The sequence below is a fragment of the Manduca sexta genome, chromosome 4 (assembly GCF_014839805.1).
Source record: "Manduca sexta isolate Smith_Timp_Sample1 chromosome 4, JHU_Msex_v1.0, whole genome shotgun sequence".
Classification (NCBI taxonomy): Eukaryota; Metazoa; Arthropoda; class Insecta; order Lepidoptera; family Sphingidae; genus Manduca; species Manduca sexta.
Genome location: NC_051118.1, coordinates 6,900,870 through 6,923,851, shown reverse-complemented (window position 1 = coordinate 6,923,851; position 22,982 = coordinate 6,900,870). Strand labels below are relative to the sequence as shown.

General features: G+C 34.9%; 2 protein-coding genes across 3 annotated transcripts in view; one reads left to right on the top strand and one right to left on the bottom strand.

Moving 5' to 3' along the window:
• The first annotated feature begins 1,660 nt into the window (after window positions 1–1,660).
• Window positions 1,661–14,564, top strand: LOC115454830 (facilitated trehalose transporter Tret1). The gene is made up of 8 exons (XM_037441846.1): window positions 1,661–1,933; window positions 4,473–4,702; window positions 5,636–5,761; window positions 7,522–7,719; window positions 10,160–10,292; window positions 12,540–12,757; window positions 13,173–13,358; window positions 13,558–14,564. Exons 1-8 carry the CDS (start codon window positions 1,873–1,875, stop codon window positions 13,792–13,794), a joined length of 1,389 nt encoding a protein of 462 aa, XP_037297743.1. The 5' UTR covers window positions 1,661–1,872; the 3' UTR covers window positions 13,795–14,564.
• Window positions 14,565–15,306: 742 nt separating this feature from the next.
• Window positions 15,307–22,982, bottom strand: part of LOC115453267 (sister chromatid cohesion protein PDS5 homolog B) — a 59,770-nt gene continuing 52,094 nt past the window's right edge. For both annotated transcript variants that reach the window (XM_037441828.1, XM_037441825.1), the window contains exons 17-19: window positions 21,618–21,782; window positions 20,813–20,908; window positions 15,307–18,059 (exon numbers count right to left, since the gene is read on the bottom strand). In XM_037441828.1, the coding sequence (XP_037297725.1) occupies window positions 17,961–18,059; window positions 20,813–20,908; window positions 21,618–21,782 (360 nt within the window). In that variant the 3' untranslated portion in view covers window positions 15,307–17,960. The remainder of the gene's footprint in view (window positions 18,060–20,812; window positions 20,909–21,617; window positions 21,783–22,982) is intronic.

Here is a 22,982-nt window from a genome sequence, read left to right as displayed (position 1 = left end):
TATGAATGCGAAAGTTTGTGAGGATGGATATATGTTTGTTCCTCTTTCACCAAAAAAACTACTGAACGGATTTGGATGAAACTTTACAGTAATATTGGTTTTACATCAGAATAACAAATAGGCTATAATTTATAATGATTTTATGTAATTTGGTCATAATATAACGGTACATATCAAGTAAATCGGAAAAAATGTATCCCAGAAAACTCTTTTACACGGGCGAGCCGTGAGCAAAAGTTAGTGTTAAATAAATTAAAAAACTATTTATATCAGTAAATAACTCTTGCTAAGTAAAAAATTGCATGCTGTCACATTTATGTGATTTATACTATTACATTTTCTCAGCTATTTTTGTTGCGGACTTCATACTTTTTTATAAGAAATGTCTATGATACTGGAATTATACGGACATGTTTATTGTAAATAAATAAACAGGTTTTTAGTCGAGTTACTTTCTGTAATACAATCTTAGGCGCCTCTTCAATCTAGTCTTAGCATAATATTATATAATGTTTTATTATAAACTAGCTTGAATGGCCCTTCGTGGTCCTTAGAGGTTCGATTCCCAGGTAGGTAACTGTGTGTGGGTTTTCTAGGGAATACGAAAATATTTTTCTTATACTCAGTTAATTATAATTTATATCAAAGTTTCCCAGGGGAATAAAATCCATTTCAATTTATAAAAATATTTAAACATATCTATCTATTTAATATTCAATGATATGTATTATGATATAAACATATCAATTATAAGCGAGGTCTTCAAAATTGTGTCACAAAATTTCAATACATCTCAATAAATTATTCTCAGAAAAAGAATTCGGTGTATCGAGCGCAATTGGTAGTTGACACTTGTAGATCATGAGCTAATTTTTCTATGAAATCAAAAAGGGAACTCCGTACATCACAATGATTCATTTTTATCAAAGCGAACGATATCAGAAAGGAAGGCATAAAGATCGTTTTCCTTTAACATTTTACGAACGAAACATGACCTTGGTCAGTTGTCGGCGCTAAAAACATTGCCACACTAAAAGTAATAACCAGATAGTTTTCAACTCTATTATGTAAGCGATAAGGTCATTTAGTACAACGGCTATGTGTATATTTAATTTTGTTATTTATGTAACTGTTTGTCGAAAGAACTGAGAAGTTGCATGCGTTTAGGGACGGCACGTTATTCGGCTTGATCCAATGACCGAATTTCGAAGTTTGTGGCCGAAATATAAGAATATTTTTCCCTATACGTAATCCATTACTTTTAAACTGTATTTAAACTCTAGTTTAACTTCCAAGTAAAATGTTCATGTAGATATCTGCTTCTAATAAAAAAAATGTACTTAAACACCAACTGCATAATATTATCTTTATAGAGAATTAAAGTTCAACACAGAATTATACACCTGTTGCATTAATTAATAAGTAGGTGCATTGTATGCATGATCCGAAGGTATGTATTTAGCTTGAATATTTAGCTACCATAGTTTATGTTTCATAGTTCATAGAAATCTATACATCAAGTTAATAATAGCACCTATGTAATATGATTAATATTCAAAAGAGCAATTAATAGTATCAACTAAGCCGAAAGAGTACGTTCGTTCCGCACCATGTTTCATTCATGACAACATAGTCATACGTTGTCGTATAGGTTATAATGAATTCAGTCGCAAGCCCGCCGCGTTTAGAATAGCCCGTGTGCTATTTACGCGAAAAAATATTTAGCAATACGATAAATTAATTAACAATGACATAAAACCTAATTAAAAGTCACCTTTTCAATAGAAACAGTGTTTAAAAATAAAATATCGATCACCTCAGTGAAACATAACCTAAATTTTATTCTGACCACGGAACCGATGTTATACAGCCATGGATAGAAAGCGGCAGCACGAAAGTAAACCAGGGAAACAAATTTTAACAGCATTACTTGGTACGTATTATTATAAATATTTTTTTTAATAGACTAAATATAACTAAAGGGTAACATTATAAATTATTGTGTTGTTTATGTTAGAAAATTACAAAAAAATATATAAATACGTAAAATTTATGCGAATCTTGTGAATTATTTTATAGGAAGGAGATCTTAGATTCATCTTGGTACACATCTCTAATTTCAAATTTATGCGTGATTTCATTGTAATTTTTTTTATTCATTTTGATGAAGGAAAATGGCGCGAAAAAGACCTGCATACCTGAGAATTCGTGTTTTTTTTTTCATTGAGAATGGAATGAAGTTTTTTACATGTATAACCTTTATCAATAAGAACTTTACGCGGGCATGATTTAAAGAAAAAGTCCGTGCGTTTATTTCAAGACCACTGTCTATTATTTATCGTTCGTAATATTTTCTTTTATTGCATAAGCTAACAAACGATCAGGTGGGCCTACCTGACGATAAGCGATTTCAACACTCATGAAACTAAAACACCAAAAATATTATAGGTATATATGCCCTGCTACCGATTTTTAAAGAAAAAGGATAAAGATTTATGAAGGGTAGAGGTCATTAGAGTTTAAAAATACATTTAATTTAAATATACCACTGTTTTGTAATATATGGTTTATTATTAAACTAAAATGAATAAATACTTGGAAGTATTTTTTTTCTAAGTTTGGCAGAATGGTCTTTGACCTTAGCCGGTTCCTAGTGCGAATAAAAAATACAAATTACTATGATTTACAATTTGTAATGGGAGGTCTATATTTTAAAGCGATTTCTTCGGATTTAGTAGGGAAGGGTCAAAAACATCTATCAAACTACACCGGGTGTACATAGTAATGATTAGTTTGACATTGTTAAGGAGATTCGGACAAATGGCAATGTATTTTTATCTGAGGAGATTAATTAATACTCCGAATCATCTTCATGCATTACTGTTGAAAATCCAGTGTTTTCACATTGATAACTAAACAATTGTCGACCTCTACCGACTCTATTTCGTTTATAAGCAAGTATTTAATAAATAATAATATCAAAACTGTATTATATACCGTCTCAATGTTGGGCACGAGCTTCCTCTTAACTAACTTTGTCAGAGTTTTCATTCATTTGAAATTTATACGGAGAATTCTCTGGTGTAATATAGGTTTCCTCTCGAGCGACTGATAGTTGACAATCAAGACCCTCGTTACTTTGAAAAGTTAAATGTATCTTTGGTTTTGAACCTACGACCTTCTCGGCGGCAGACGATTTTATTTTCAACCAAGCTTTTAATCGCTTTGAAAGTTTGATTTACGCAAATTTTCAATTATAAACAATTATAAAGTATTCTAATTTTCGAAATAAACATCTGAAAAACCTAGTTTTTGTGTCACCGTCCAGTGACCATAAAAGCCGTGACTCGTGAAAGTGCCGGTAATTAGAAAGTTTGACCGATTTCGGTGTAATTTTTATGTTTCATGGAACAGTCTGCGTACTTACTTAACAAAACCTCATTTAGAACGCACATTGACATGGATCCTACGGGCAAGTGGTATAAAAATCCACCCACAAAAAAACCCTTTCATTGGTGTACTACCACGATAAAAGGAAGTAAGATAATATCGTGAGACAACCTGCATAACTAAGAAGTTCTGTGTAGGAATTTTGAGGGTATGAGAAGTCCGCAATCCGCACTAGGCCAGTGTGGTGGACTAAGGGCAAACCCCGCTCAGTAGTAGAGGAGACCTATGCTCAGCAGTGCGACAGTATATTACCTATATAATACAGGGCTTATATTAATAAAAATAATAAACTTTAATACTGAGGATATTTGATGCTCATCAGCTAGAAAGAAAGAAATAATTTATCATTTTAGTAATACTTAAAAAACTAAAAATTAAATAATAAAGATAACTAAATTAAAATTGACACTAAAAACCAAAATGGAGGGCTCTGCTTTATGCCTGAACTGCAGCGTTGATTTCCAGCTGAAACTACGCTAGGCAGTAAATAATTACAATACAATAGTTATCTCTTATAGTTATTTGAATGCATTGTTTTTAAAACACTCTCGAGAATTAATAATATTATGCTCTCACAGTAGTAAACTGTTAGTACAATTTACTATAGGTCTTTAGGTCGTTTTAAACTTTCGATGTAGACCTTGAAGTTGCGTGCGTATTTGTTTGCAATAATATTGTTTTCCAGAATAAATTACATTAATTATCTGCAATTATGATGCGATGTGAGTAGGGATTTTGTGAAGTCAATCATCCTATACCTGGCTTCAGCAAATCTCTGACAACTGATTTAAACAACTGATCCCTAATCGCTCGTTCCCCAGCTCGGGCAACGTAATATCGAGTTATTGTATCAATGTATACTCAGTGTCAGCTCGGAATCTGGAATTTGTGCCCGGTATGGCTATAGGCTCGCTGGATATGAAATACACACAGCGGAAAGTGGCTGCAACTGCTATGCCTCTGTCGACCCCTTCGGAGACAAAAGGCGTGAGTGAATGTATTGAATTAAAATCCTTTTTCAGCTACAATACCAACATTCACATACGGGATCCAAATAGGCTGGTTGTCGCCTATGGGCCAGTTGTTGAAATCCAAAGAGACGCCAGCGAATGCGCCACTTCAAGACAGCGACATCTCGTGGATGGCGGCCGCACTACCTTTGGCAGCTATTTGCGGAATACCGTTCTTTAGCTACACCTCCGATCGATACGGACGGAAATTATGCGTTATTGGGGTTTCTTTATTGTCTTGTGTAAGTCATTATTATGCTATTTATAGGTCTCTTGAACTTTAGTCTGGTTAGTAAGTAAGTACATTATTTTGTATTTTGTCGCCAAATCATCAGAAACAGTATGTATGGCTACTCTCTAAGCTTGTTACAAAAGTGCGCTACAAGTTGATGAAAAATAGGTTCGAAGTAAACATATATTTAGATCTTTTTATTTCTCGTATCTGAAGTCCGGAAAGACTGCCATGAATGCCACTAAAATGACATCTCTCCAGCATCAAAATAATATTATATTGTTGTAATAAACTCTCAGAATCATAATATTTTATTTGCATTGAATGTAGGTACAAAAATAGGATGGTAATATAAATGGATGTAGTTTGAGACCCTGGGTAGAACATAGGCTATTTTCTATCCCCATGAAATATATAGCGGGAGTTTTATCCCGGAAAACTCTTTCACGCGGACGCGAAGCCGCGAGCAAAACCTAGTTTATTATATAAATCACATTACAAAATATATATCTTCTTACAACATAAATAAACCATTACAATTTAATAACCAGTTTATTAATACGAAGCACAATATATAATATACTCTATATTGTATAATACTTATAGGAAATTCTCATGTCATCATTTTTTTTATTGCTTTGAATGTCGAGACGACCCTGCCGTTCGCCTGATGGAAAGCGATACAATCGCTCATAAACAGTAGAAACACCATCCAAACCTTGAATTACAAATTATTGTTTGGTATTCCACTGCGCTCGTCATCCTGAGACATGAGATGTTAACTCTCATTATGTCTAGTAGTTACACTGGCTACAATGTCCTTCTAATCGGAACACAACAGTGACTACACACTGTTGCTTGGCGGCAGAAATAGACATTGTGGTGGTACCTACCCAGGCGGACTCTCACATATGAGAGACATACCACCAGTAATTATTTTCAGATCTCCTGGATTATAAAACTGACGTCGATCACGCCCGTGTCCCTAATAATCGCGAGGGTTATTGCCGGGCTGGCGGCTGGCGGGTGCTTCGTCGTCGTGCCGGTGTACGTTAAAGAAATATCTGAGGTATGCCCTTACACTTTAGGTCTTCATTCATTTGTCCTTACTGTCTTCTAAAATAGAGAAACGCAACACCTCTTTAAGCATGTTTCGGATTGTATTCGTTTTTACGATCAGCTCTACGTTAAATCCACCACTGTTTAGCATTTTAAAGTTACCTCAGGCCTACGTTAAAGAAATCTCTGAGGTATGCCCTTACACTTTAGGTCTTTTTCCATTTGTCCTCATCGTCTTCTAAAATAGAGAAACGCATCATCTCTTTAAGCATGTTTCGGAATGGCTTAGTTTTTACGATCAGCTCTACGTTAAATCCAGTCCTGTTTAGCATTTTAAGGTTCTTCCCTAAGGCTTACGTTAAAGAAATCTCTGAGGTATGCCCTTACACTTTAGGTCTTCATTCATTTGTCCTTACCGTCTTCGAAAATAGAGAAACACATCACTTCTTTAAGCATGTTTCAGAATGGCTTAGTTTTTACGATCAGCTCTACGTTAAATCCAGTCCTGTTTAGCATTTTAAGGTTCTTCCCTAAGGCTTACGTTAAAGAAATCTCTGAGGTATGCCCTTACACTTTAGGTCTTCATTCATTTGTCCTTACCGTCTTCGAAAATAGAGAAACACATCACTTCTTTAAGCATGTTTCAGAATGGCTTAGTTTTTACGATCAGCTCTACGTTAAATCCAGTCCTGTTTAGCATTTTAAGGTTCTTCCCTAAGGCTTACGTTAAAGAAATCTCTGAGGTATGCCCTTACACTTTAGGTCTTCATTCATTTGTCCTTACCGTCTTCGAAAATAGAGAAACACATCACTTCTTTAAGCATGTTTCAGAATGGCTTAGTTTTTACGATCAGCTCTACGTTAAATCCAGTCCTGTTTAGCATTTTAAGGTTCTTCCCTAAGGCTAACGTTAAAGAAATCTCTGAGGTATGCCCTTACACTTTAGGTCTTCATTCATTTGTCCTTACCGTCTTCGAAAATAGAGAAACACATCACTTCTTTAAGCATGTTTCGGAATGGCTTAGTTTTTACGATCAGCTCTACGTTAAATCCAGTCCTGTTTAGCATTTTAAGGTTCTTCCCTAAGGCTTACGTTAAAGAAATCTCTGAGGTATGCCCTTAATCCTTAGGTCTTTTTTAAGTTATCCTTATCGTATACCAAAATGGGGTAAACACAACACCTATTCAAGTATGTTTCAGAATGGCTTAGTTTTTACAATCAGCCATATATCATATCCAGCCCTATTTAGCATTTCTGAGTACTTTCCTCAAGCCTGACAGAATCCTGGTTATAGTTTTCGAAATACCTATCAAATTATCCAGAACTGCAATATTTATAGTATTTCATCGCAGGGAAAGAGGTTTGATTATTTTAATTAATTTATACGGCCACGAGAAACTGCTCTCTACCTGATGGAAAATGGAGTAAGGTCCAATATTAATAATCAGGGTGTCCAGATATAGTATCGAGAAGGATAAAATAAAATAAATAGGAGAATAAAAAAATCCCTTGCTAGTCGTCATTATTATGGCGGCCCATTTTGCCTAACCCTTTAGGCTTCAGATAACGTGTTATTCATTTACCATCCGAATGTTAGCCGGCTAACATGACAGCTACATGACATTACGCGTGTCACGGGAATATAATCTTATTATTTATTACGTAATAAGGTTATTTTTCCGTGACACGCGTAGTCATGTAGCTGTCATGTTTGCCGGCAAACATTCCGATGGTAAATGGACTTATACTATAACCTGACTTGCTTCCAGGATTGTTGGCGTGGAGCCCTAGCGTCCCTCACGATGACTGTGTGCAAGCTTGGAGTTATATTCGTGTATGCTGTTGGCATGTGCTGCTCTTACAAAGTGAACCAGATTGTATACCTGAGTGTTGCCAGTGCGCATGTCTTGGCATTTTGTTTTATGCCGGAATCTCCGAATTATTTGCTGAAAATCGGGAAAGAGAAGGTTGGTAACACTTCGCTATTTATTTTTAGTTAATAATTATTATAATATTAACAATATTTACTGTAATAGGTTCATACTTGGATTCTCATCTCAATATTCAAACACAGCTTTGAAAATCATTCTTAAATACAAATACGTATGATGTTATTTCACCTGATCTATAAGTTTGGTTTGGTAATAAACTCGTATTATTATTACCGTATATTTTATCCTTTATCTAAATGTATTATATTTCTTAGATACCTATATTAAAAATATTGGTATATTACTTATTTGCTGGTGGTAGGATATATTTTATATCCACCCGGATAGCGACCACCGTGCACAAGGTGTTAAAATATACCATAATGGCCCACGTAAATGTGTCGCGTTCCGGGATCAGTTTGAGTATATCAGGTTCCGACAGTATCATCATGTATCATCTCTCGATAGTCGACATTCTATTAACCATCAGGTGCATAGGAGTCACTTCCTTGCCATTGTAATAAATATCTACAATAATGGATTAATAAAGTTCAATTTGCATTAATTTTATTTCTTTCGGTAAAAAAGCGACAGCCACGTAATAAGGTAATTCCTAAACTTCCTTAAAATGATTGGCGTTAACTGTTTAACGATTTCCGTGCACTCGCGAAAGGTATCCGCCATTAAGGTTACGGGTATGAATCCTTGGAACCAATATAATTATAATGCTGGAACCGCGGCGATAGCCTAGTTGGGTGTGGAACGGACTGCCAAGACGAATGTCCGCAGGTTCAAATCCCAAGGGCACACACCTCTGACTTTTCTAAAAATCATGTGTGTATTCTTTGTGAATTTATCGTTCGCATTAAGTGAAGGAAAACATCGTGAGGAAACCTGCACATCTGAGAAATTCTCTATAGGAATTTCGAAGCTGTGTGAAGTTTACCAATCCGCACTAGGCCAGCGTGGTGGACTAAGGCCTAATCCCTCTCAGTAGTAGAGGAGGCCCGTGCTCAGCAGTGGGCAAGTATATAATACAGGGCTGATATTATTATTATTTATGCTTGGCGTATTTGATCAAATATTTGCGTTATGTGGTCAATTCAGTACATAAATTATAATAAAGCCCGGTAGACACTACTATGTATTCTACCAATTTTAGTAGATTCAATTCATCACTCTACCAAATCTGTTTACATTGGCATAATTATTTTACTGTATTATTTTCTCTACCAGTGGGATTAAGCCAATATTGTATTGCCGCAAATATTTTGACAAATACGCCAAATGTAGTGTTAGCATAATCCTACTAATATTATAAATGCGAAAGTTTGTGAGGATGGATGTATACATGTATGTATGTATATAAGTATACATATGTTTGTTCCTCTTTCACGAAAAACTATTGAACGGATTTGGATGAAATTTTACAATAATATTGATTATACATCAGAAAACGACAACAATTTATTATGATTTTATGTAATTTGGTCATAATATATGGATACATACCATGTAAGTCGGAAAAAATATATATTCCAGAAAACTCTTTCATGCGGTCGAAGCCGCGAGCAAAAGCTAGTCCTAAATATATTTGATAAGACTATACAGACTTATAATTAATTACCAGACCGCTTAAAATATCCCAAAAAAAACGAAACTGGTAATTCGATGTCATTTAATTTTAATGTTTGTTGATAGAGACCAAGGCGTCATTCACGTATTAGTCTCAAACAATCCTAATAAAGCGACATGGAGTCGTGTATTCTATGCCACATTCTAAAAACACAGATCAGATTATAATTTCTTTTGATAATATTTTCTGTGACCATTGAAAAATAATCCCTAAAAATAATAAACTTTATATCTTTTTCCAAACTTCTCAATAGAATGACCCCATTATTTTGAGTATCGCTCACCACCTCATAACACCAAGGGTGGACCTATGTGCCGTTCAGCCTTGCTTCTTTACAACTTACATATATCATTATTATAATAGTGTTATATTCTGTCCCATTGTTGAGCACAGGGTTCCTCTTCTACTTCTCAGTAGAAACCCCTCTTGGGTTTACATCTTAGTGTACCACGCTGGCCAAGTGAGTTGGCGAAATTCACATAGCTTTAAATTGTTTAAATATTAATAAAAATATATGTTTTGCGTATAAATAACGATTCTCGGATATAGGGCTCAGAAAAGGTCCTTTTCATTTCGAAAAAAACGATTTGACTATATTTAGATTTATTTAAACGAATAAAGCCGTTGGTCCTGCGCCTGATCTCTCCGGTCATGTCGGATTGTCGTCTTACCGAACTATGAGTGAATGACCAAAGAGTACACCTGTGTATTGCGCACACACTTTTGCCTTAATATCTCCTGCGTACCTGGCTGATGTCCATTGGGATTGGCCGCCGTAACCGAAATTCGGCTAGGAAAGATTTATTCATTTAGATATTTTGACATCATCAACTTTTTCAGAAAGCAGCAAAAACGATATCATGGTTGCGAAGTTTGAAAACCAGCAGCACACTAGTTACTGATGAGATAATGAAGCTAAAAGAAGAGCAAAGGAGATTCGACGCGATGCCGCGGGTCACGCTACTTAGTGTGGGTAATAAAATACTTCAATACCATCACGACTTTTCAGGGTAGACAGAGGTATAACCAGGCCTTAGTAATTTTTACAGCCCAATTGTATTCGTAAAGGCTTAACCATCGTTCGAGCCAACCATGAATCTGGTAGGACAAACCTCCTTCCCTCCCTTCTACTGGCTTTAGGGAAAGCCCTAAAGCCAGTACTGGCTGTAACATCGATATTATGGAAGCCATTATGTCTCATGATATATTGCCATGGCTGTCATTCCAACCTACGGGAAAACTAATACCACTACCCGGATATCGAACCCAAGACGACCTGCATGAAAATATAAATATAATAATAATATAGCTTTATTTATTCCATACTTAGTTAAATAAACATTCAATAAGTGACTTCATTCTTTTAAAGTTATTTTTGTATGGACCACCTTCGGGTAAAAGCCTCCTCCAAGGAACTCTACTTATCTCTATCCTTCGCAATGCTTAAAATATAGGTTACTTTAATACCTCAAAAGTACACTGCGAATATTATATCATACACGCAGGGCGCGATCGACAATTCTATAAATATTTCTCAACACAATCCGTCAAGAATCCATGTTTACTTTTTATTGTGAGTTCAAATATTTAGAGTTCAAACATGGCCTTTCGAGCTCTATTATGAGAGGTTAGATTAGTTTATCTCCAGATAATAAACGGTAATGCTTAATTGTATTGTTGTTTAAACATGGCGTCTTCATTTGATTTAAGTGTTACATCTCGATTGAATAAAAGTTGATATTATTTTGTATAATAGAGCAAAGGAATGTGATTTTTTTAATGTAGCTATTTTTGTTGGAAATTGGAAATCATCCTATTCTAACCTTTGTTATACCATGCAATACATTTTTTTATTATTTTGCACGAGACGCGTTTCGCCTGATGGTAAGCGATACGACAATAAAGAGTAAAAACACCATCCAACACCTTGAATTACAACGTATTGTTTGGTATTTCACCGCGCTCACCATCCTAAGACATGAGATGTTAAGTCTTATTATGTCCAGTAGTTACACTGGCTAGAATGTTATTCATACTACCAGAAAGGAATACATATTCCACACAAAAAGTGTATAAAATATAGCGGATTAATATTTGCAGTGGTAGAGCTCAGCAACTTTTTAAGGATAACAAAATTTTTTTTTTTTTATATCCTATGGCAGTAAATTTTCCGCAGATCAAATATTAAAATGCTAGTAAAAATAGAGGTACAAAGTCTTCGAAACGTCGGAAGAAAATAATAAAATAAATAACGGCAATAAAATTCGGAAATAGTTTTATTTCAATATCTAACATTCGCGTAAACATAATCATTATACTTTCGATATTCTTACCCATACATATAGAAGGCTTTGACATGTAGCTTTCCTCGCGACATTTTTCATCATAACAATAATTGATGTGTTTGTAGAGATTCGTACACATATCTGGAACAGCCCAATACACTAGTAATAAAACGTGTTATATAATATTTACCATCGCGATAATCTTTGTACCGTCTATGTGGATTTGCTAAACAGCTTTGGTAATATTTACCTTAAAGCCTGTACGTCATGTCGGCGCGTCATTCCTTGCGCAAAATATTGCGAGATATCCTGTGTTCTATGGCGGAATGTGTGTGTCGAACCAAAATAGACTGTATTTTTTAACCAAAGGTATTTACCTAACGCAATTTATTAATGTATATTATTTCTTTTTATTAAGTTAGGTACCTACTCAAACAAACCATAAAATTAAAGTTTAAATTTTAAAGGTGCTTCCACACAGTGGTTAAACACGATAAAATGTTTTGCGTTTCTTTTATTCATTTTGTGACAAACTTTTATTGAACAATATATGTAACATTATAAAACTGCAGTATGGAAGATAATTGTTCTCATAAGTAGGTACAACGAATAAGAAAAACACTAAGCATCTGCTACATCCTTAAGAAAGGTTAAGACGAGCAACAAAAATTTGCACATGTTAACTTCGAAATACGATTTTTTCCGCGCAAACAATGATAGTCAGCTGACTTCTACAATTTATTAATTTGATGGCGAGTTGCATAGGAATATTGTCACTAATGTAAACACATCTGAAAGTTCTCGCTCAATATTGCTGCGAAAACTTAGTAGTCTAAACTCAGCTTTAGCTAGTGTAAACGCATCTATAAGTTCTTCCTCAATATATTGCTGTGAAAACTTGCTAGTCGAAATTCATCTTTATATTTCACTTTCAGTCCGCGACCGGCCAACATTCTCAGCACTGCGGATGACCCTAATGCTGATGGCGATGCAGACGCTCTCAGGGTGCTTCGCCCTCATGAACTACGCGGCTGATGTGTTCGAACGAGCTGGTTCTGTGTGGAACCCCAACACGCTAGCGTTATTCGTAGGCTCTCTACAGCTAGCGGGCTCGTTCTTCACTACTATGTCTATTGAGAAGTTTGGGAGGAAGGTATGAAGTTTATTGTTTTTAGTAATCATTTTTCAATTGTCTGATAAAATGATAATTGTCAAACTCATCTCGTTTTACGCATAGACTTTTTTTCTGGAAATAAACGCGTTATCGCTACCCCCACACGAGGTGTGAGTGGAACGGTTATGTTGGTTTCACCGGTCTTACGGCTCAATGTCGACACTCATTATTGCATCATCCGAGCGAGCATTAGACCGAGTCCTTACCTGTATACCTATGCCCTACACTGGCATATAAAAAAACCCGCAGTGACCTTCATCAGTGCATACGGGACAGCTCCAGGGTATCTTGTTGCACTGAGATAGCTGCGTAGAACCGTCCCTGCCTGCTCACCCACAGACCTGCCTGTCACGATCACTAAGCACGTTCAATCATCTAAAAACATTCTTTGCAGATACCTCTAGCATGCAGTTCCCTGGTCGTCTCGCTATGCATGACGACTCTTGCAACGTGCTTCTTGGTCGGTAGTGAGGGAGTCAGATGGCTACCAGTGGTCGCAGTATGCGTGTGTATTCTGGCGTATGGAGCCGGACTGGCTCCTGTTCCCATGGTCGTCATGGCTGAGGTGTTTACGTTTCAGGTACGAATAAGTATGGAACTGTTTTTATGTATTTTGTGAGGCATTGGAATTTGTATTTGTGATACAAGGTAAATATTTCGGGTAACGTTTAGCACCTACCCAGGTTCTTGCATCAGTTAAACATGAGCGGGGTCCTTAGTTACCCACCTACCCTACTAATTATACTGGCATTAAAATTGTTATACTTGATTTTTTTCAGCTTCGAGCTCGCATGGCGGGCGCCTCCATGGCTTTCTCATTCTTCTGCAGCTCAATGACTGTACTGTTCTACACCCCCGTAGCTAATACTTTCGGGGTTTACGTCGTGTTTTACACGTTTGCAGCAGTCACATTGTTTGGAGTGGTGTATACGGTATTATGGGTGCCAGAGACAAAAGGGAAGAGCTTGGCAGAGATACAAAAATTCTGGAGGAGGACTGATCCTGTTTATGTTTAGTATTACGTTGTCCAAAAATGAACTCAAAAACTGAGTGAATAAAGGTATTATTGCAAAATATGGTAATGTATAATGGATTGTTAAATAGGAATCTTATGACTGCAATTTAAACATATCATATTACTTATGATTTTTTTAACCTAACGAAGGCTAAACCAATAAATAAAATAATTTCAATGTACACACCTTATATTTGGTTTAAGCAATAAATTGTAAAATTGTATATAATGATATTACAAATGTATTAATATTATCACATGATTCGTGACTACGTCGCTAACATTTTTCGTGCCGTCCCAAGTATGTGAAACGCTGTTCTAAAAGAACGCTTATTTGTTTAATCTAAATTCCATATTGCACTGCCAAAGTCACGCCAAGGGTATTAAGAAACTCATTTTTAAAATGGCTTAAAACTGTTTCTCTATTGTAGTATATATGACTTTTTTAAATAGCCGGTTTATACTCGTGTAGAACGCGTTTTCTATTGTACTTATGTTTATTTCCGACATGCAATCTTAATGTTCGGTTAACACCGACTTCTCAATGTATGCATTTAGTACATCACTGTAGGTACTTAATAACGTTTATTGGAATAAAACTATTTACCCATTTTTCTTGCGGTGTTTTATATTATTTTCCCCCGACGAATGAAGGCTGCAAAGTCTTCGAAACGTCGGTTTTGTCCCGCTCTATCAGTATTGTATGAGAAAAATATTTTAGAGCCATCGAAAACCGCCCGAGAATGGCCAAACGCACCCTACAATTAAATTTAAAACACTGCAACAAACTTCCAAAAAATGTTTTCATCTACCGTCAGCAAAAAAAGCAATGTAACATATTTGTTTCTAGACTTGTGGAGTATGGCCGAAGCCTATTTGTGATATTGGTATATAATTTACTAAAAATATAAAATTTTGAGATGTTAAAATGTACATAAATATTTATTAAACTCATTAGTCGATAAAATCCGTTTAAATAGTTTTTAGTTTTTATTTCAATGTCTAACATTCGCGTAAACATAAGAAATCATTAAACTCATTAGTATTAAAATAATAATATATTATATAGAATACATATCAAGTTCGGGAATGGTGCTCATTTTATGAGATTATTACTATTGTTATATGTATGTCTTTCAATTTAAGAACTATTTATATTAAGAATGTTTTTTACAAAGTGTAAAAATATTACTTGCTATCGAACCCTTCAATATGTATCGATGTTTCAAACGGTGTAAGGTAAAGCACCCTAACGTCGGCACTCCAGTATTTTATTGCCATCTTTATTTTGATATAGCCAATATATAAACCGTATTTCTTTTTAAATTTAAATTAGTAATAACTAATGCCTAATAAACGAACTAAAAAACATTACATTAGTAGACCGCCAACTATGGGTTCTTTTACCTTATATTTAACTTAGCTTGATATCCTAAAATTTGTGTTATTTTTGGACTGCAGTACTCACCTTCTTGTACATGAACAATCTAATAAATAAATCAAAATGCCAAACTTGTATTTATTATTTATTTTAATACATAACTACAGACAATCATCACTGCGACTTGCACGGCGCAGACGCACGTATCAATTTTTGGTACTCTTAATAAGAATTTATATTTAAAAAACATTCTGAAACATATTCTTTCGGCTTAATACAGTTGGACATCGGAGCGGGGACGCGGGCAAGAACTCTATAATTACAATAAATACAATTACAATAACATCGAATTGGTTTACAGTCGATAAATTAATGATACAATAATCGGCTACAAACATTTATAGACGCTTTAAGCGTTTGACAAACGTCATTAGGTCATACCTTATCTAGTCAAAACTTTTATCGATAAAAAACGAAGGATTATACAATTTTGCAGTTACTGGTATGCCACAGCCATCACTCCCTCACAATCATTACATTTATCGACTAAATGGAACGGGTTGGATTACATGGTTATGCACATACGTGACAATGTTGACCTTGATACTACAGAGTTCGACCCCCGACACAAAACTACATTGATATTTTACATTAATATCACGAAAATTAAATTATCTGACAATTATAACTTAATTATAACCTATTTCTGAGGTGTGAATAGTAACTTAAAGCGTGGTTTTGGCAGCTTATTATTGTGTATATCCCGTAATGTATATTAGGTATGGGAGACACAAAGGTACATCTACATTTGACAGTATTATATCTATGTTCGGCAAATATGCCACATTAACACATAATTGCCTCAGAAATAGGGCACGCGATGCAACAGACTCGAATCGATTTATCGATAGCGCAGTCGATGCTTGCCTCGTCCATTAAAATAATCCTTAATGTGTAGTGAATACCGCTGCGATGACCACAGGCAGTCAGAATGCCCTATATAACATTACAGTCATGGGTTCGGGACCATAGGTACGTAGTAAAATAAAAAAAAAACATGGAAATAAATCGACCAGCCGAAAAGGAATTAAAACTAAAATTAACGATCAAACAAACATTCATGTTATTAAAACTTACGTTTACAAAAATCTATATTACAGACTCGACTCTCGAATAGATCCTCCTTCAATCGCCGCGAGCGACTCCGCGGCACACAATATAAACATCCGACCACGACAAAACGAATCAGGACAGTTTGCAAAAATATCTAGGAATCGAAAATAATTAATTTTATACATCAAATTTTATATCAATTATCGTTTTTTTTTTATCGATATTATTATCGATTTTTAATTTTAATAAAAAGACTACACATGACCTGGTGATTCTAGAGACCACTGTGTGGTTTGGTAGGAATATAATTATGAAATTACTATTTTTTTATAATTCTTATATTCAAAATTCAAGTAAATTATTTACGATTTCCAACAGAAACAGTGTTTAATCGATTCCGTACAAGAAATCGATATAATTATTAAACTTAGATATTTTTGCATTACAAAATCGACACCGACATATTTCATTTTCATTGTTTATAGATTGGGATTAATTATTTTATCGTCTTAAACTGAGAAATGTAAAAAAGCTTTTTTACACATTTTATCGCGACTTAAAACAGTCACTAATGCTTTTTAAATAAAGTACCTTAGAGAAGATTTTATCGACAAGATGCTAGTCGATAAATAAAATCAAAACTAAACATTGTATTTGGTTGATACAAAAAAATAAAAAATATTGCCTACAAAGTACCACTGTATTAGAACGATCAAATAATACGACACGTTATGTCACAATTTATTTAATATTTATGTGTTGATTGTTTTATGTAGTCATTTTAGACTTCTATCGATAAAATGCAGAGACTTAAAAACGTCCCTATTTGCCGATATCGACACAACAATCGAGCACAAAAAGGAAAAAAACAGACTCAATAGCTGTTATCCCAAAACACTAAATCGAAATAATTTTAAAGAACAATCGATAAACACAATTGTAAAATATTTCCGAAGATAAAAAGACAATTCCAGTAATTAAATATTAAGACAAACACCATACGACAATCGACACTTAATTCTATCGATACCGGCAAACCGTTGCAACACTATTTCGAATTAAGTCTTCCTTTCCTCTTAGACAGTGATCAAACACAGGAAATATATACAGTTACTATAGTAACGTATTAAATATATGATGTTAATGTCGAGATATACATAGCCAGTCTTCAATGTTAAGCGTAACAACTGACTGGGTTTTAGGGTTGTCTCACCCTTGTCCTAACATTTGTATCAATGCTAGAGATATTAATCCAATGACTTCAACGATAGACATTAATGACAGAATACACTTTTATGTCTTAAATAACCCTGTACGCCATACAAAGCGTAAGGGTGTACCTACAACATTAATTTTTACACCTTAAACATTTAACTATTTGTCATTATCTTAAAGAGAAGGACAATTATGACCTTAATTCAACACCAGTTTTTACATTCACTATATAATCAAATTAAAAGCTCGTTATATGCTTCACTTATAATTTATCGACAAGTTGAATGACTTGACATGTCATTTTAAATCCGGCGCGAAGGACCAATAATCCGGCTCGGAGTACCAAAGTGGTTTATCATGACACGTAGTGATACCTGTCATTAGTTCTATCGGCAAGTGTTTGTAGTCTTCTGTACGTGGTATCGCGTGTGTGTTATCACGCGAATAGTCTGCACGGCTCATTCACTGGCTCGCTTTGACTGCGGCTCGTCGAGTTCCGTTTCCGGTGTTTGTTCTAGTCCTGGCAGTTGGATCTGTGTGTCTGACGCTTCCGATGGCTGTAAGGAGAGAAAGGGGGAATTAATTTGTGAATATTTTGAAATACGGTTATATTAAGAAATAAGTCCAAAAAGTAACGCCATTTTGACAACACCAAACAATGAAATAACATCAAAGTGAATTCTAACTATGTAATAAATATATTGAGAAAATATAATAGTGCTTTTTCTTCACAAACCTTTATTACAGCAATGGCGAATTCATGGATAGCACTATAATTTACCAATAAATTAGACATAGAATGGATAATTTCCACATTGACTTCAAATAGCCTTTTATTTTGGAGTAACGTCGGATTAATAAAATATTTAATTTACTTTTATCATAATTATTTGAGTTTACAAGATATTGTACGTTATATTAAGTGTATAAAAAGATTGAGAACTGAATTTTAAATAGGTTTTTTTTTAATAAAAAATTGAAAAATCTGGGAATTGATATCGTGAGATCTATTTTCATAGATACATAGATGACAAAAGCTAATCGCAAATGCACATCACCAGACCAATATTAGTTCAAATTGCAAGGAACATGCACAGTCCAAAGTAAGCTATTGTTTACCCCTCTTACAACAATCACAATTTTGATAATTATTTTTTTTTAATGATCGGATTATAGTTCATTAGTCAAGTCATACAAATTGTCAGTTTTTCTACGTCCTATTGTCATTAATTAATTAAACATCTTTTACGAATATCAGTATTCATTGAGTAAAGTCAATCTGATGTGTGATCTACATACTTACTACGTGATGAGTCTATAATTGTATGCATGATTTGTGAATATTAACTCGAAATAGCTTAGTCATCACATTAACAAAATTTCTGACTACATTTGTAAAATCTTACATACATACATAACATACATAACATCACGCATTTTATCCCCGAAGGGGTATGCAGAGGCGCAACTAGGGCACCCACTTTTCGCCAAGTATGTTCCGTCCCATGATGTGATAGGGGGCGAGCCTATCGCCATATCGGGCACAAATTCCAGACTCCGGGCTGATACTGAGCAGAAAAACCCAAATATCACTTTGCCCGACCCGGGATTCGAACCCAGGACCTCAGAGCGCTATTGTACCGGACATGCAATACAACTACGCCACCGAGGCAGTCTTAAAAAAGTGTAAAATCTTACCTTTGGTACAAACCACTTTTAATGGCAATTAAAACCTATTAATGCATAATTCTGATGTTATTGATATCACACGATCCACTACCTCGCATGACTGTGTGTGGTCAAAGCTTTATAGAGAATTATAAAATGTTGCAGAGATAAAGTACTTACAACATACCAATTTAAAGATTTCATTTAAATTTTATTATACACACCAATTTGAGCTCCTAAAATATTAATCGAAACTACAAGGCATGAAATTCAAATTACTTTCACACCATGGTAACTTACAAATCATTCTTTTACATTCATAATTTAGAACCCTAGTTTGTGCAACACCCTATATGTGTACGAAGCAATATCAGATATCTTTATACAGGTGTTCTCCGCACACTATTTTTACTCTATACGAGTAACTCTACAAGATATAAGCCCGTGAGAGTAATCCGTTTGTCTCTACAATGTTACCTTAGCATCAATAGTCCCGGACCGGAGATAGGCAAGCTTGGAACACACACAAACATACTTTACACATCGCTGGCTCTCTATTACAACATTCTATGTCATATATTTTTATATTATATTACATGATTCTATGTCTTTTTCCAATAATAATGTCCAATAATCCCGAATAATAAATAAAGCGGACACTACGAATTATAGTTGTCTTCTAATTTACACCGACATGAAAAAATTAATCAGATTTTTCCATTTATAAAAATCAACATAGGACCTTGTAATAGTGAGCTAGCGATATAGCTTCTATATGTGGATACAGTGCGTTTGTATGTTTGTTTTAACACGTGTATTAAAATGATTAGGATAACTACGACATTGTCATGATATGTCGTTGACTATAGCACACAGAGCAAACCAATACTGAAGATAATGTTATTTATACTGAACATATGCATTACTAGGGACGGATTAATCTAGACATTTGGCTCATTTAGGCCACTCTTTAATTACAAATACGTCAGAATTATAACATTTAGAAACACGAATGAACAAATAAATCATATGGAATTGAGATCGCGGAAGCACGTTTCATTCAGTATCAATTTTTTTTTATAATATATTCAATGGTGAATAGTTCATACAAATACACGTGGATTAAATTAACCAGTCTCACAACAAAATATATAAGCAATTCATGTATTCGTTGCGCCATTTTTCAAACATCCATAAAATGTTTAACCTATCTCGATATGTATTGATCAAGATGAAATTTATATAAATCTTCTTTTCAAAGTGAGGGGCACGCACACAGAAGGAGGAGTGACGACATGTAAAGGAGAGCGTTAATGAAGACTTTTTCATTTATATCACACACACACGCACATTTCAAAATAGACAACTTATTACCAATTGGTAATAACTTTCAGAGCACAAAATTTGATCCTGATGTCTGATCCATAATTAACATATTTTTTTTTTTATGTTATTTATTAAGGATTGCCAAGACAATAAAAAAATATGACATAAAAAAAAGTAATAAAAAAAAAACATCTGGACTAGTTAGGACGAGTTGTACAAAAATGAACTGTATCACGATCGTGGTGAGGTCTAGATTGATCCGCCCGCACACATCTAGCAACACGACGCTACAAGCGGTGGTGTGAGCAGTTATTACCTCTACATCGTTGGTGTTCTCCCGCTCGGTGATGGGTCGCGGACGTTTCTTGCCGCGTGCGTTCGCGTCGGCCGCCAATTGTCGTTTGGGCTGGAACTGTGGACAAATTATTCATGCTTTACCGTTTTATTGTCATATTAAGTTTGTATTTGGTTGCGTAGTTGTATTAAGGTACAAATAGTGAGATGTCGGATTCAATTCCGGGTTGGACATAGTTTTTCTTCTCAGTATCGGCCCGGAGTCTGGAATTTGTGCCGGATAGAGCGATAGGCTCGGCCCCTATCACATCATAGCGGAAAATGTTTGTTTGTTCTGTTTACCTTTTCTGAAATAAAAAGCGCTAGTGGGTGTGAGGTGTGTGGGGTATTTATTCACTTGTGTTGCTGAAAGAATGGTATATGACATAGTATTTCTTTTTTAAATTTAGTATGTATGTTCGGATGAAATTTTTACACCTGTTATGTACTGCTTATTCCTGCTAGAAGTAGGATATATTTTATATCCGCTTGGATAGCGATCACCGTACACAAGATGTTAAAACCCGTCATATTGGCCCAAGTAAGTGTACCGCTCCGGGATCAGCCTGTGTATATCCGGTTCATACAGGCCGGCATAATCGTGTCGACTGCCGAGGGGTAATCATCTCCCGTCAGTCGACATTCTATTGGACTCCACTCCACTGACCATCAGATGCAGTAAGGTCTACTTTGCCGTGCTCGCAGAAAATAAAACATAAAGCTCTAGTCTCCCAAAAAAACACTGAATGGTGTTTAACTTCCACGTAACGTATGGTAAAGTTCCGTACCTGCAGCTCCGGCGGCAGGAAGACGCGCGTGTTGGCGAAGTAGTCGGGCTGCGGCGAGAAGTACATGGTGGGGATGCGCGCGTCGGACGGGAAGTCGCGCAGCTCGAACGACGTGGAGCGCGCCCAGATCACCGACATCGCCAGGTCGCACACCGCCCACAGTTTCTGCACACACACCACATATTAGTATGCTAAATCTAACCAAATAAAATACTAATTATTTAATGCTATTACAAAGTATTTTTTTACAGTATGTTTAAAATTAAGAAAAAAAAAATTATAGGGCATTTCCACGTGAAGCGGGCACGAAAAAAAACTCGATGTCTCAAATTTTCGTAATATTTGATTATGTTATACCTGTATATTTCCTCGATCCAGATACAACATATTATTAAAGTATAAAGCCTGGTAAGCCAGTTAAAGGACTTTTAAGTTTTGACTGGCCGGCTGGTATACGCCACTTCGAATCCAACTATCAAATTTTTAAATGTTACAATAAAATAAATAAAGCTATGAAATAAATACTTCATTTAATGAGCTTTTTTATTGTATTTTTGGAAATTGAAAAATGTTTTTATTCTTTGAAAAAAATGTGTTTGAAAGTTTCAAACTTGAATTTCACAAAGTTGGCATATTTATAATTTTTTTATTTTTTTTCTAAAAATAGCTACTATTGTATAGATAATCTCTGCGAAGTTTCATAATGGGCTGAGAAGTAGTTTAGGAGCTAGACCGATTACAGTGCCGAAGCGCGGCGGTCGCCAGAAAGAGCGAAGTAGTAAAAACTTTCAATTAAACTAAATACTTTCGATTAGAGTATTTTATCATATTTTGCATCGCTCTAACGATTCAATTACATCTGATTATAATATAAAAAAATATATTTATATTACTGACGGTGCACAACAACATTTGAAACTTGGCAAGGATGATCTATATACAGTATTGGCTATTTTAGTAGAAAAAAGTTATTATATAAATATGCCAACTTTGTTAAATACAAGTTTGAAACATTAAAATATATATGAATAATAATAATAAATAGTAGTAGTAATAATAAATATGAGTTTGTGGCATTGATGTTGTAGCCTATATGTATAAGCGGTCGGGTATCGTGATGGCTTTGTTTGATGCGTTATGTAAACTAGCCTGTGTCTCCAGGCGTTTTAGTTTACCACCGAGACCGTCAAATTGCCCTTCTGCCATGTGAAGTGGCACGAAAATGAAATTCTGCATCTTTACCAAAATCCTGTTTGAAATATAACAAGTTAATACAATTAAATCTTTTTAAAATGTTGTTGTGCACCGTCAGTAATATAAATATATTTTTTTTATATTATAATCAGATGTAATTGAATCCTTAGA

Coding starts and splice junctions, on each gene's coding strand:
- LOC115454830 (XM_037441846.1), top strand. CDS start 1,873: ATGGATAGAAAGCGGCAGCACGAAAGTAAACCAGGGAAACAAATTTTA. Junction 1,934..4,472: donor AATTTTAACAGCATTACTTG/GTACGTATTATT, acceptor ATCCTTTTTCAG/CTACAATACCAACATTCACA. Junction 12,758..13,172: donor TTGAGAAGTTTGGGAGGAAG/GTATGAAGTTTA, acceptor CATTCTTTGCAG/ATACCTCTAGCATGCAGTTC.